Source organism: Tursiops truncatus, chromosome 13 (assembly GCF_011762595.2).
Source record: "Tursiops truncatus isolate mTurTru1 chromosome 13, mTurTru1.mat.Y, whole genome shotgun sequence".
Taxonomy (NCBI): Eukaryota; Metazoa; Chordata; class Mammalia; order Artiodactyla; family Delphinidae; genus Tursiops; species Tursiops truncatus.
The window spans coordinates 34,927,002-34,942,594 of NC_047046.1; the positions used below are offsets into that span (position 1 = coordinate 34,927,002).

General features: G+C 39.4%; 1 protein-coding gene and 1 pseudogene across 4 annotated transcripts in view; one reads left to right on the top strand and one right to left on the bottom strand.

The window, feature by feature from the left end:
* SMCHD1 (structural maintenance of chromosomes flexible hinge domain containing 1) overlaps positions 1-9,324 on the bottom strand; it is a 129,199-nt gene extending 119,875 nt beyond the window's left edge. For 2 of the 4 annotated variants that reach the window (XR_012325340.1, XM_019920711.3), the window contains exon 1: positions 8,895-9,288. Coding sequence is in view for 3 of the 4 variants with exons in the window: in XM_019920711.3 (XP_019776270.1) it covers positions 8,895-9,071 (177 nt within the window). In the remaining variant the exon portion in view is untranslated. Of the gene's footprint in view, positions 1-8,894 lie in introns of all 4 variants that reach the window. The other 2 variants (XM_073790563.1, XM_073790564.1) reach the window with 2 other exon arrangements.
* A 3,104-nt stretch (positions 9,325-12,428) lies between these two features.
* LOC101322122 (chromobox protein homolog 3 pseudogene) lies at positions 12,429-15,119 on the top strand (annotated as a pseudogene).
* The last annotated feature ends 474 nt before the right edge of the window (positions 15,120-15,593 follow it).

Below are 15,593 nucleotides of genomic sequence, written 5' to 3' on the forward strand. Positions count from 1 at the left end.
TTGATTTCTTCAACAAGTCAGTGTCAGGAAAAACAAAAAAGACTGGGGGAAGGTACTTTGCTCAAATGCTCTAAATTTTAGAAGAATTAAGAAACATAAAAAACCAAGTTCAATATAAGGACCCTGATTTAAACAAACCAACTATAAAAAAAATATTTCTGAGATAAACAAATCTGAATATGGATTGAACAATACTATTGAAAATGTTAATTTTGATGGTGTGATAATAGAAGTGCATGTTGAGTATACAGGAGTGAAGTAAACTAAGGCCTGGAATATGCTTCAAAAGGCAAAAATGAAGCTAGTGTGGTAAATACGTGGAAACTGTTGAATGTGGATGATTATACGTGGTTTCATTATACTATTATCTCTTGTGTATGTTTGAAACTTTTAATGAGAAGAATTTCTAACTTAAAATATACTATTATAGGGCTTCCCTGGTGGCGCAGTGGTTGAGAATCTGCCTGCCAATGCAGGGGACATGGGTTCGAGCCCTGGTCTGGGAAGATCCCACATGCCGCAGAGCAACTGGGCCCATGAGCCACAACTACTGGGCCTGCACGTCTGGAGCCTGTGCTCCACGAAAAGAGAGGCCACGATAGTGAGAGGCCCGTGCACCGTGATGAAGAGTGGCCCCTGCTCACCGCAACTAGAGAAAGCCCTCGCACAGAAATGAAGACCCAACACAGCCCCAAATAAATAATAAATAAATAAATAAAAGCCATTTCTAAAAAAAAAAAAGAGAGTTTAAATAAAATATATATATATATATATACTATTAGAGACCAGTGGAAGAGAATAGAGAACCCTGAAACAGACCCAGACCCACACATACGTACACAGGGAGCTTGGCAAATAGGGGAATGACATTACAGATTGACGAGAAAAGAATAAACTATTCAATGAATGTTACTGAGACAACTACTTAATTGTACAGAAATAGATTTTTAAAATCCCCATCTCAACATACACAATAATAAGTTCCAAGAGAACTAAAGCAGCTACATTTTAATCCAAAATTGTAGAGGAAAAATAGGGAGATCATTCTGAGAGGAGAGAGAAAGGATTTCTGAAAATACATAAGAAGTGCAAGCCATAAAGAAAAAAACTGGAAAACACGAAAAGATGCTCATCCTAGTTATCAGAGAAAATTAAAACTTTGATTATCATTCCTACAAGGCTAGTAAAAAATTTAAGTCCTGATAATATAAAGTATAGGCCTCCATTAAAAGAATCACACATGATGAAGTGGAATTTAACCCAGGGATGAAAGCATCTTTCAATATCAACAAATCAACGTGATACACCACATCAACAAACTGAAGAATAAAAACCATATGATCATCTCAATAGATGCAGAAAAAGCTTTTGATAAAATTCAAAATCCATTTATGATAAAAACTCTCCAGAAAGTGGGCACAGAGGGAACATACCTCAACACAATAAAATCCATATATGACAAACCCACAGCTAACATCATACTCAACGGCAAAGAGCTGAAATCATTTCCTCTCAGATCAGGAACAAGACAAGGATGCCCACTCACACCACTTTTATTCAACATAGTTTTGAAAGTCCTAGCCACAGCAATCAGTGAAGAAAAAGAAATGAAAGGAATCCAAATTGGAAAGGAAAAAGTAAAATTGTCACTGTTTGCAGATGACATGATACTATACATAAAAAATACTAAAGATGCCACCAGAAAACTACTAGAGCTCATCAATTAATTCAGTAAAGTTGCAGGATACAAAATTAATATACATAAATCTGTTGCATTTCTATACACTAAGAACAAACTATCAGAAAGACAAATTAAGGAGACAATCCCATTTACCACTGCATCAAAAAAAAAACAAAAACAAAAACAAAAACCTAGGAATAAACCTACCTAAGGAGGCAAAACACCTGTACTCTGAAAATTATAAGACACTGATGAAAGAAATTGAAGATGAACAAAGAGATGGAAAGGTACACCTTGTTCTTGGATTGGAAGAATCAATTTTGTTAAAATGACCATACTACCCAAAGCAATCTACAGGCGCAGTGAAATCCCTATCAAATTACCAATGGGATTCTTCACAGTACTAGAACAAACAATTTAAAAAATTGTATGCAAACACAAAAGATCCTAAATAGCCAAAACAATCTTGAGAAAGAACAGAGTGGAAGATTCACACTTCCTGACTTCAGACTATACTACAAAGCTACAGTAATCAAAACAGTATGGTACTGACACAAAAACAGACACACAGCTCAATGGAACAGGATGAAAGCCCAGAAATAAATCCACACACTTATGGTCAATTAACCTGAGACAAAGGAGGCAAGAATATACAGTGGACAAAAGACAGTCTCCTCAATAAGTGGTGCTGGGAAAACTGGACAGCTACATGTAAAAGAATGAAATTAGAAGATTCTCTAACACCATATACAAAAATAAACTCAAAATAGTTTAAAGACCTAAATGTAAGACCGGATACTATAAAACTCCTAGAGGAAAACATATGCAGAACACTCTGACATAAATCACAGCAATACTTTTTTTGGCTCTGTCTCCTAAAGTAATGGAAACAAAAGCAAAAATAAACAAATGGGGCCTAATTAAACTTAAAAGCCTTTGCACTGCAAAGGAAACCATAAACAAACCAAAAAGACAATCTATGGAATGGGAGAAAATATTTGCAAATGAAGCAACCAACAAGGGCTTAATTTCCAAAATATACAAATAGCTCATACAGCTCAATATTAAAAAAAAAAATTAAAAATGGGCAGAAGACCTAAATAGACATTTCTCCAAAGACAGACAGACAGTCAACAGGCACATGAAAAGATGCTCAATGGCACTGATCACCAGAGAAATGCAAATCAAAACTAGAATGAGGGACTTCCCTGGTGGTACAGTGGTTAAGAATCCGCCTGCCAATACAGGGGACATGGGTTCAAGACCTGGTCTGGGAAGACCCCACATGCCGCGGAGCAACTAAGCCCGTGAGCCACAACTACTGAGCCTGCGCTCTAGAGCCCGTGAGCCACAACTACTGAGCTCGCGTGCCACAACTACTGAAGCCCACGCACCTAGAGCCCATGCTCCACAACGAGAAGCCACTGCAATGAGAAGCCCACGCACTGCAACGAAGAGTAGCCCCACTCGCCACAACTAGAGAAAGCCCACATGCAACAATAAAGACCCAATGCAGCTCCGCCCTCAAAATAATGATAATAAATAAATTTAAAAAAACCAAACTAGAATGAGGTATCCTCTCACACTGGTCAGAATGGCCATCATCAAAAAGTCTACAAATATTGATGCTGGAGAGCGTGTGAAGAGAAGGGAACCCTCCTACACTGTTGGTGGGAATGTAAACTGGGACAGCCCCTATGGAGAAGAGTATGGAGGTTCCCTTAAAAATTAAAAAGAGTTACCATAAGATCCAGCAATCCCAATCCCACTCCTGGGAATACACCTGGAAAAGACAAACTCTCTAATTCGAAAAGATACACACACCCCAATGGACATTCCAGCACTATTTACCATAGCCAAGACATGGAAGCAACCTAAATGTCCATCAACAGATGAATGGATAAAGAAGATGTGGGGTGTGTGTGTGTGTATGTGTACACACACACACACACACACACAAAATGGAATAGTACTCAGACATAAAAAAGAATGAAATAGTGCCCTTTGCAGCAACATGGATGGACCTAGAGATTATCTTACGAAGTGACATCAGACCGAAAGACAAATATAGTATATCACTTACATGTGGAATCTAAAAAAAAAGATACAAATGAACTTACTTACAAAACAGAAACAGACTCACAAAAATAGGAAACAAACTTGGGGTTACCAAAGGGGAAAGCAGGGCAGAGGAGATAAATTAGGAGTTTGGGATTAACAGATACACACTACTAGGGAATTCCCTGGCGGTCCAGTGGTTAGGATTCGGCGCTTTCACTGTGGTGGCCCAGGTTCAATCCCTGGTTAGGGAACTACCTGCAAGACGCATAGCCAAAAAAAAAAAAAAAAAAAAAATACAGATACACACTACTGTATATAAAACAGATAAACAACAAGAACGTACTGTATAGCCCAGGGAACTATATTCAATATCTTGTAATAACCTACAATGGAAAAGAAGTGTGTGTGTGTGTGTGTGTATGTGTGTATATATCTGAGTCAGTTTGCTCTACACCTGAAACTAACATTGTAAATCAACTATACTTCAATTTTTTAAAAAGTTCTACTAAAAAGACAGCTATATTTTGAAGGATAAAAAAATAAAGTATAGGCCTCCATATAGGGAAGGTGGATCTTACACATTTCGGATAGGCCCGAAAGTCAGTACAACCATATTGAAAAGCAATTTGGTATACTTTAGTAAAATTAAAAATACTCATATCCTATGCAATTCCACCCAAGAGAAATGAAGCTATAGACATAAACTGATGGGGAAAAGATTCTATTTGTTTATAGAAATAAAAATTGTCTTCACAGATCTTAGGCTTTTGTATAATCAAGACAGTCTTTATTTCTCAGTTCTTTACTACTTTATTTCTACAATGTCCCAACTGTTAGATCATGTGGTTACATATCCTGTAGAAAAAAATACATATTTTTATAATTAAATTAAATCTTTAAGATCTATGTACATCTGAAAAGTATTTATATATATATCATACAATCTCTCCATAGTTTTATTATTCAATTAAGATAAATAAGCTATCTTTTTTCTCTGCTTTATCTATAATCCTTTATAAAAATTATTTCTCAAATTCATAACTTCTCTAAATATTTTATAGCTCTGGTATTCGACAGACATAAATTAAATATTTTTACATTATTCATTATGCTTTTATTCAAGATGTCATACTCATCTCTCTCCAATTTTTGGTCTAAAAATCTATCTTATCAGATGTAAACTAAAGTCTTCCGTGTATCTGTACTCACCTGGCGTTGAATACAGATACATTTCCTCTGCCTTTCTCTATATGAAAGCAGGATGACATTCTATTTGGGAAAGAATCGTAACTGGGCTTTTTCATTTTTATAAGAGCACTTCAATTCCTCCTTTTTCTGGGTTAATGTTAAAGCATATGGATCTTCCAAAGTACCAGCCCTACATGTCTTTAGGTTAGCTTCAAACTATCTGCTGCCCAACTTCTCTCAAAAGCCAATTTTAAGAAATATTTATGAAGGGCTAACTAACTTGTAGTCCATAAAATCCTGACTACTTTAAACTTCATCAATGGATTAGGTCACTCAGAAGTTATATAGTTCAATGCATCTCTCTGAACAAAAACTAGCCTTTAATGATGTGCTTTGGTATTATATCCAGTCGCTCTGTCCCTGAACCACACCAAAACCAGGAACACCCACATTGCACTTGGGCGAGAAATCTCTACAAAAATTTGGGTGGTAACTGCTTAAAGCAGGCTGCAATACCCTAAACAACACACAGCGTACCTTGCATTAAAAGACAAGATAAGAAGAGCCTCTCCTATCTCTAAGAATGTTGTCCATTTTATCAGGATTTGTGAGGAATCTAGGGAGAAATTTTTCTCAAATCAAAGGTTTGCATCGTTAGCAGCTGGAATGTTTTTATTTTATAGACATTGTGGATTTTGTATCAATTAACTTTCCTTCTTTGTTTTGACGCCCAAGAAACTCAAAGCTGATTTCATGGCTCAGCACTGGTATACGCTTTAATCAAATGAACTTCCACTTACTAGTTCTCGTCAGGTTACTTTTCTACTCTTTCCTGCATCTACCTTCTTTTACCTTTTTTCTTTTCAACTTTTGGAATTTTTAACGTAATATAGCTTATGTACAAATTGTGTTTGAAGGAACAGATTGATTCATTTAACTAAACGCTATAAACCAACTATTAGGTAAGGCTCCTACCTTCAAGAAGCAGAGACTATTTTTTAAGTATGATGGTATAACAAGTGCTATAGAAGGGTGACAAGGAATAGTGGAACCACACAAGAGAAGGAGTAGGCATTTCCTCAAAATTAGGGGTGGAGAGGAGGGTTTGCACATATGGGTCTTAATGCCTGGGCATATTAAGAACTAGCCAAAAAAGTTATTTTCTAATCTTTGATTCTGCAAGGTCACAAGGGCTCAAGTGAGTCAATAACTGCTTATCACAAGTGTAAGGGCTTCTGCCAAATCCACCTTTTCCTCTTCCTTCCTCTTGATTGCTCCTCTTTTCTACAAAGTGCGCTTTCCCCAAATAACATTTTAGGACCCATAATACTTTTTAGCACTACAAAACACTTATTAGTTTGTTTTCAGTTTTAATGAAAAACTTTAATTTAGTGCACTATCTGCCTCTTCCCCTAAAACGGAAAATGAAGCCTTTAGTAAATAGTGTGGACATTGTGGAGATTGTTTTAAAAAAATACAAGCTTTAGAATCAAACAGACCTAGATTCCAATCCCAGTTTCATTGCTCATGAACTGTATAAACTCAGACTTCAATCAGTAACTTATTTCAGTTCTTCATGTCTGTAATGGGGACAAAGTTATGGGATTAGGTGGCATAATCTAATGATGTTTTAAATTCTCAAAAAAAAAAAAGTTAGCCTTCCTTTTTTTACTAGTTCTTCCCTCCCACTTCTAATCAAATTTAACCTTCTCTGTTCCAGCAGGAAAAAGTGGGAAGGAGAGGAAAAGAATTAGTCAAAGAAAATATTTTCCTTGTTAAAATACTGAAGGAATGGAATGAATATATCTGTTCCCTATAACAAAGAACATCATTTGAGGCTGAGTGGAATAACAAAAAGAACTTGGCTTCTGGGTTTGAATTCTAATTTTTGTACTATCTGTTTGACTTAAGTGAGTCACCATCTCCAAAAGTGAGTTTCCACTTCCGTAATAAGAGGTTATTATACTCTTCCCCTATATATGTAACAGACTTACTGACACTTCTCATATGGGAGAATTATTTCTAGAGGGAGGGTAGATTAGTACAACCTTTCTGAAAAACAATTTAAAAATACGTATCAAGAGCTTTAAAAATATTCCTGACCTTTGATCCAGGAATCTCACTTCTAAGATTCTAAACCAAAGAAAAATAAAGACATAAAAGACTATGCATGTAAGGGGAAAGAATTTTAAAAAGAATATATATATATGTAACTGAATCACTGTGCTGTACACCTGAAACTAACATGACATTGTAAATCAACTATACTTCAATGTTTTTAAAAAAGGAGGAAAAAAAAGTTTAAAAAACAAAATAAAATAAATCTCCAAAAAAAAGACTATGCATTCAAACATGTTTATCATGGCATTGCTTAAAATTGGAAGTAATGTAAACGTCAACAAAAAAGAGAGATCTGGTTATGTAAACAGTGGTACAAAACAGACCACTTCGATTATGAAGACTTGCATTAAAACAGAAAAATACTGACAATATTAAGTGAAAAAAATGGAATATAGACATGTATTACGGTTATTTAAAAATGGGGGGTGAGGGTAAGGATACAAAGAAATAACTCCAAGTGCTAACAGTGGTTATAAATTTCACAGTGAGTAAAAGGTTTACTTTTTTCCCTCTGGTTCCTTATTTTCTTTAATGTGCTGATAGTTTAGAATCATTTTTACATGTCATGACTTTAAATCATTTACATATAATCAATATAAATATTTTATATAATCAACTACAAAAATAATAAACATGAAGAGTTTCCTTTCCCTGATGCATATAAAACATTCATCCAAAAAAAAGAGCATTCATTCATTCACTTTTCAAAGACATGGGAATCTGCTATAACCATACACAGAATGAACTTCTGAGTTTATAAAGTTTTGTCTCCATTCTAATTTGGCCATTTACTATGTGCCAGGCACAATTCCAGATGCTGGGAATACAGAACAAATCAAAGTCCTTCCTCTCAAGTCGTTTTTTCCCCTGAGTCTTGATTTCAATTATTTCAGCAACTAGTATACAGAGTTAATAGCACTAAAAACATCAGCCTGCTCAAGTTAAAACACTGCTTCACACCAAGTCCTTTTTCCTTGGAAGCTAAGTGTTCTCTATCGCTTAAAAAGAGCCCCAAGTGGTTAATGCAGCTGACGAATATACCCCTTCTTTGAAGCTCGAGCACCAGCAACACCTCAGATCTAGAAAAGACTTCCCAGTTTAAAGTAGGACTTTGCCTACATAATCATTAACTTTTAAAGCAAACTAGTACAGGGAGTATATAGGTCCTTTGGTGTTCCGCAGATACCCTCGGACACCATTTGAGTGGTTCAGGAACTCCCAGGGGGCTGGGGGATGCAGGAAACCAAAAGGGCAGCTCCACCTGCTAAGCTCTCTAGATCAAGTGCTTCCACTACGGAAGGACCCCGCCAGGGCGGGCCTGCAAGCCTTCTTGACAGAACGACCCAGGAAATTACTGCATCACTGAACGAACCTGAGAAAAATCGACTCCAGGAATTTAACAACTTCTATCACAACACTCCTAACAGAGCCATCGGGGAGAACTCCGCTCTCTTCTTAAAAAAAAAAAAAAAAAAAAAACAAAACTTCCACCCGAAAGAGAAACAAGTGGCTTTCCTGACTGGAAGAAGAGCTGCACGGCCTCAGAGGCTAAGGTCGCCCCGGGCCCATGCAACCCGCGGTACCAAAGTCTGGGAGGCGCGACCCCCAGAACAGGGCCGGGGCAGAGGGAGGCCCACCAACCGCCGGCTCCGCACTCCAAGGCCCGCGCCCGGACCGGCCCCTGGCTTCGCCGCCCCTCTCAGGCATGGCGGGCACCCGGGAGGGAGAAGCCAAAGCCGCAGGACCGGGGCCGAGTGACAGGTTTATTGCCCCCAGTGAGCAACTTGGGCTTCTCGTCACTCTCCCAACCTCAACTCTACCCGCGCATCCCTCCTTAGCGTACCTGACACACTGAAGCGCGGAACGCCGCAAAGTCCGAGCGCTCCGTGACCTGCAGCGCCCGGTCCCCGAGCTCCGACTCCTTCTCGCGCCGGTCAAATAAGTACACCGTCCTGGAGCCGTCGCCTCCGTCGCCCTCTCCGGTCCCCACCGAGGGCCCGCCGTCGTCCGCCGCTGCCATATTGGGGAAGAGGAGAGAAAACAGCAGCGCCGGCCCCTGCGGCCGTCGCGCTAAAGGCCGAGGTACGGGCTCCGCGCGGCGCCTTCAGCTCCAGCCCCCGGGGCGGCACAAGGCCTCTACCCCGGCGCACTCAGCTCCTCCCTTGGCGGCGGCGGCGGCCGAGCAGCCGCAGGCGCGAGGATCACCCGGGAACCGATTCGAACGAGCTCCTACCCGTACACCACGTCACTTCCGCGGCCCGCCGCTCCCGCAGAGGAGGGGGCGCGCGGCGCGCTCCTCGGAAGGCCTGGTCCCGCGCCCGCTGCCGCCCAGGCGAGGTCGCAACGCTACCCGCAACCAGGCCCGCCGCCTGTAGCTGTGGCGCAGGAGAAAGAGGGGCCGTCGGCGGCGCGCAGGAGGCGGGGCGAATCCGGCAATCCGCGCGGGCCGGGGCGGGCCTTCGGAGCCCGCTGCCCGGGGCCCGCCCCTTTCGCCCTCGCGAAGTTGGAGGGAAGCGCGGTCCCTAGCGGGCGGCGGCACTCTGAGGGAGCGATCCGGTATCCGAGGCGGGAGAGCGTATCCCGCGAGCGGCGGGGGGAGTCTTCCGAGGGACTGTTTTCTCCCGGCCCAGAGGGTCCTGGTACCTTCCCGCCTCTCCATAACCCCGATCGAGCCTATCCGGCTTCGAGCTCCTGGCGCCGCGGCAACGGCTGCGACTTCAGGACCAGGTCGCGTGAACGCGGCGGTGGGAAGCGCCAGGCCCGCGGGCCTCGCGGTGTGGACCTGACCCCGCCACGAGCACGTGGGTCCCCACGCGGAAAAAAACGACGCCGAGACACCCTGAGCCGCTTTTTCAGTCCCATTTCCTAGTGGTTATGTGTGGGCCGCGGCATGGACCTCCGAGACAAAGCGGGGCCCGGAGAACCTCCCCACCGAGGTTCTGTGACGTCACCGCGGCCTCCAAGGGTCCCGGCGACCATATCTGCCCGATGTACACGCCTACCCAACGCCGCCGCCACCACGCGTCTGGGAGTCGTGCACAAGCAACCCTATGCCACAGAGTTGTTAGGAATAAGTTAAATAATGTTCGCAAAGGGCTTTTTTTTTTAAATACAGGAGGTTCTATTAATCTATTTCATACATATTAGTGTATACATGTCAATCCCAATCTCCCAATTCATCCCACCACCCCCCCGCCACCCCTCGCATTTCCCCCCTTGGTGTACATATGTTTGTTCTCTACATCTGTCTCTATTTCTGCCTTGCAAACCGGCTCATCTGTACCATTTTTCTAGATTCCACATATATGCGTTAATATACGATATTTGTTTTTCTTTTTCTGACTTACCTCACTCTGTATGACAGTCTCTAGGTCCATCCACGTCTCTTCAAATGACCCAATTTTGCTCCTTTTTATGGCTGATTATTATTCCATTATATATGCCACATCTTTATCCATTCATCTTTCGATGGACACTTAGGTTGCTTCCATGACCTGGTTATTGTAAATAGTGCTGCAATGAACATTGGGGTGCATGTGTCTTTTTGAATTATGGTTTTCTCCGGGTGTATGCCCAATAGATTGCTGGGTGCATGGTAGTTCTATTTTTAGTTTTTTAAGGAACCTCCATACTTTCTCCATAGTGGCTGTTATCAATTTACATTCCCACCAACAGTGCAAGAGGGCTCCCTTTCCTCCACACCCTCTCCAGCATTTGTTGTTTGTAGATTTTCTGATGATGCCCATTCTGACCAGTGTGAGGTGATACCTCATTATAGTTTTGATTTGCATTTCTCTAATAATTAGTGATGTTGAGCAGCTTTTCATGTGATGCACATGGCTCCCCTCCGCCACCGCCAACACGCGGCTGAGAATCGTGCACGAGCATGCCTATGCCACAGAGTTGTTAGGAATAAGTTAAACGATGTTCACAAAGGACTTAACGTGCACTACGCTTTCAGTAACAGCCTTTATTGCGCTTCATTAAATATCCTTATCCTGGCCTGTAGTGCCCTAACTCAACAACAAATAATATTGTCATTGTTAGACGACTAGGTTTAGTCATTTACTCTCCAGGTCTTAAAATATTTAGTGAATATTTTGTGCTTGAGAGTGACACGTAAATTCATTAAGACTGGGGGATTTTTTTGATTCTTCAAAAGTTTGGGTGATAAAGTATATTTTCCGTTTTACTAGGTTTGCCAAAACCTTCATGGTTAATTACATGGATAGACTAATCATTGGTGTATGTTAGAAACCTAGATTTGCTTGTCCAAATAAAGATGCTCCAGAATTGTAGCGTGTGTGTGTGTGTGTGTGTGTGTGTGTGTGTGTGTGTGTGTGTGTGTGTTTGGCTAGACATATAAGGTATTAAAGGTGGAACACCCAGTTGGAACAAAAGTGTGAAGGCATGTGTTTGGGAGGTGCATAAATAATAAGGGCTGGAAGTGGGGAGAATGGAACAGTAGATGGTGGAAGATAAAACTGGGAAGAGGCCAGATGTGGCCAAACGCCATTCATGTTCCTGAAGGGAGATATGAGGGAAAGCTGAGACCAAAGTAACCCCGACTCCTGTGGGATTTCTTTGACCTCTCGCATTTTACCTTTCAAATTCAAGGGAACTTTTTGTTATAGTCCATATATAATGGTGTTTGATTTAAATGACAAAAAAAAGTTTTTCATATCTTAATGAGTGAAATGAATTGCCTATTTCATCAAATTGGGACTAGAGCTAGAAGTTCATCATCAGGACAATTTCTCATTTCTCTATAATACTAAATTATGCAAATGCATGGGTACAAACAGAAACTCTTTGTATGTCTTTAGAAGAGATTTAAAGATAATCTCACTGAGGAGAGATACAAAATGCTGCCAGAGGAGTGTACTACAATATTACAGGCAACTATTGGTGGAAACACAGATATGTATCTTCTTGAGAGGTCAACTCTGAATCACTGTCTTCTGTGGCAGTTTGGCAGTCTGAGACATTTGCCAGTCAACTTTTGTTCTCAGAGAGAAACTCCCCAGATAACTTTTTCAGCAAAGAAAGATGATGTTTGTTTTTTTTAATTAAAGTATAGTTAATTTATAATGTTGTGTTAGTTTCAGGTGTACAGCAAAGTGATTCAGTTATACATATTGATATATATATTCTTTTTCAGATTGTTTTTCATTATAGGTTATTTCAAGATATTGAATATAGTTCTCCGTGCTGTACGGTAGGTCCTTGGTTTTTTTATTGATGATGTTTGTTCTTTAATTTTCATCACAAATAAATAAGAGTTTGAAATGACCCAGTGCCACAATTAGTTCTCTTTAATTGACTAGTAATTTTTCTTTTTATTAGCCATCTTATCGTATAGAGTATAAATATTTAAGTATCCACGTATCAGTTATCTCTTGCTGCAAAACAACATACCCCCAAACTTAGTGGCCTCTTGTACAACTCCTCACTGCCCTCCTCCTGGGAGAGAGTGAATAACAGCTCTTCAACTCCACAATTTAAAAACTCCTCCAATAAAACTGTGCTGCAAAAAATGGGAAAGAAACAGAATAGAAAAGAGTAAAATGAGTCAAAGAGGTAGAGCCTGAAGGTTTTGTGATGGAAGAAATATTGGACTGATGTGTAGTGAATGGGAAGGTGGTGTATATCCTTCAGCAGAAGAGATTTACAGGTGCTAACAATACTTGAAAACTGGAAGAAAATTCAGATCATTCAAAGTTAAAGTATTTCTTATTTCTGAAAAAGCTGGTAAAGAAAAAGATGGCACAAAAGTAAAATCTTTATCTGACAGTGAATCTGATGACAGGAAATCAAAGAAGAAAAGAGATTCTGCTTTGCCAAGATGCTTTGCCAGTGGTCTTGATCCTGAGCAAATAACTGTGTTACATACAGCAGTGGATAATTAATATTTCTCATGAAATGGAAAGATGCAGATGAAGCAGACTCGATGCTGTAGAAGAGGCAAACATGAAGTGTTGTCAAATTTTAATTGCTTTTTACAAAGGGAGACAAACTTGGCATTCTTGTCCAGAAGATGATCAATAATTGTTTACATACATACAAAAATCTGGTCTTGGTTTATGACTTATTAGTATGAAAAATAACTACATTCTAATGAAAATCAAGTTTGATGTGTTCATTTTGAGTAGTATTAAGGGAATTGTTGAGTTGTTCTAGTTTTTATTTTTTTCTGTCAAAAGCACTGTTTACTTTGAATAAATAAAACTTTCTGTAGTTGCTTCATTTATCAGAACAGAACGTTTGATACCATGGTTTATTATTTTCTCTGCATTAGAGAACAGCTTTTCTAAAATGTTAGAAAAAATTTCCATAGTCATTACTCAATCAGAATTTCCATTTATTATTTTTAACCTATAATGCCCAAGGACCATTCTGGGTTTATTTGTTTTTATCTGTATACATAAATACATACTTAAATGCTTGTTGTTGGGTTTTGGGTTTTTTTTTTTTTTTACATTCACCAAAACAAAAAAGGCATTTTTTCACAACCGTGAGTAAGTGCGTGTTGTTTCTGGGATGCCATCATTCTGAGCAACCTAGAAAATAGATCACCTCAAGCTAAACTGAAATTTTCCTGAAGCCATAACCTTTCAAATCAAACAGATGTCCCTAACACCATACACAAAAATAAACTCAAAATGGATTCGAGACCTAAATGTAAGACCAGACACTATAAAACTCTTAGAGGAAAACATAGGAAGAACATTCTTTGACATAAATCACAGCAAGATCTCTTTTGATCCACCTCCTAGAGTAATGGAAATAAAAACAAAAATAAACAAGTGGGACCTAATGAAACTTAAAAGCTTTTGCACAGCAAAGGAAACCATAAACAAGATGAAAAGACAACCCTCAGAATGGGAGAAAATATTTGCAAACGAATCAACGGACAAAGGATTAATCTCCAAAATATATAGACAGCTCATGCAGCTCAATATTAAAGAAACAAACAACCCAATCACAAAATGGGCAGAAGATCTAAATAAACATTTCTCCAAAGAAGACATACAGATGGCCAAGAAGCACATGAAAAGCTGCTCAACATCACTAATTATTAGAGAAATGCAAATCAAAACTACAATGAGGTATCACCTCACACCAGTTAGAATGGGCATCATCAGAAAATCTACAAACAACAAATGCTGGAGAGGGTGCAGAGAAAAGGGAACCCTCTTGTGCTGTTGGTGGGAATGTAAATTGATACAGTCACTATGAAGAACGGTATGGAGTTTCCTTAAAAAACTAAAAATAGAAGTACCATATGATCCAGCAATCCCACTACTGGGCATATACACAGAGAAAACCATAATTCAAAAAGACACATGCACCCCAATGTTCACTGTAGCCCTATTTACAATAGCCAGGTCATGGAAGCAACCTAAATGCCCATTGACAGACGAATGAATAAAGAAGATGTGGTACATATATACAATGGAATATTACTCAGCCATAAAAAGGAACGAAATTGGGTCCTTTGTAGAGACGTGGATGGATCTAGAGGCTGTCATACAGAGTGAAGTAAGTCAGAAAGAGAAAAACAAATATTGTATATTAACGCATGTATGTGGAACCTAGAAAAATGGTACAGATGAACCAGTTTGCAGGGCAGAAGTTGAGACACAGATGTGTCTCAGGTGTAGAGACACAGATGTGTCTCTACAGATGTAGAGAACAAATGTATGGACGCCAAGGGGGGAAAACCGCGGTGGGGTGGGGATGGTGGTGTGCTGAATTGGGTGATTGGGATTGACATGTATACACTGATGTGTAAAAAATTGATGACTAATAAGAACCTGCAGTATAAACAAACAAACAAACAAACAAAAAAACAACTAATACTAAACTTTCTTTGGGTTATTTGTATGGAAATATGTTAATATAAATGTTTCAGACATTACATGAAATTTCTAAAAATCTTATATGTTCTGGTATAATGTTATAAGTCATAATTCTAGTTATTACTTTAAAATGTATATCTCAGAAATAACTAAATTTCCTTGTCAATTGCATTATTATGAACTTTCATCAAATCTTTAACCGTGGTCATTTTTAGGTCTTTTGTCATTTGCAGACAGTTCTGGGTGTACTCTGATGCTTTTGCAAATATATTCCTATAAAAGGGTTTCATCTTCAAGGAATTCATGGAAAAGACTGACAAGTACAGGTTTCTGGTAACTGACTATACGGCTGAACTGAATGAATAAGCATTTTCAGAACTCTAATGGAAAACTGATGAATTCATAAAATGCTAACAAAAGATCAAGATGAAAAAAAATTAATTACATGGGACTGAGTGAACTGATGAGAATGATTCTAATTTCTGTGACTTTCTGTTTGAATAAAAAAAAAATCCCACAAGGACTCAGAGGCAAAAAATACACAAATCAATTTTCACTGCAATGTAAAGGAGCTTTTGCAGTGGAGGATTACTGGACTGAATGTCAATATTATGACATAGTATGAGTGTGTTTCGTGTTTGGTAATTGCAATCATTGTTGCTTTTGTTGTGGTCATCCAT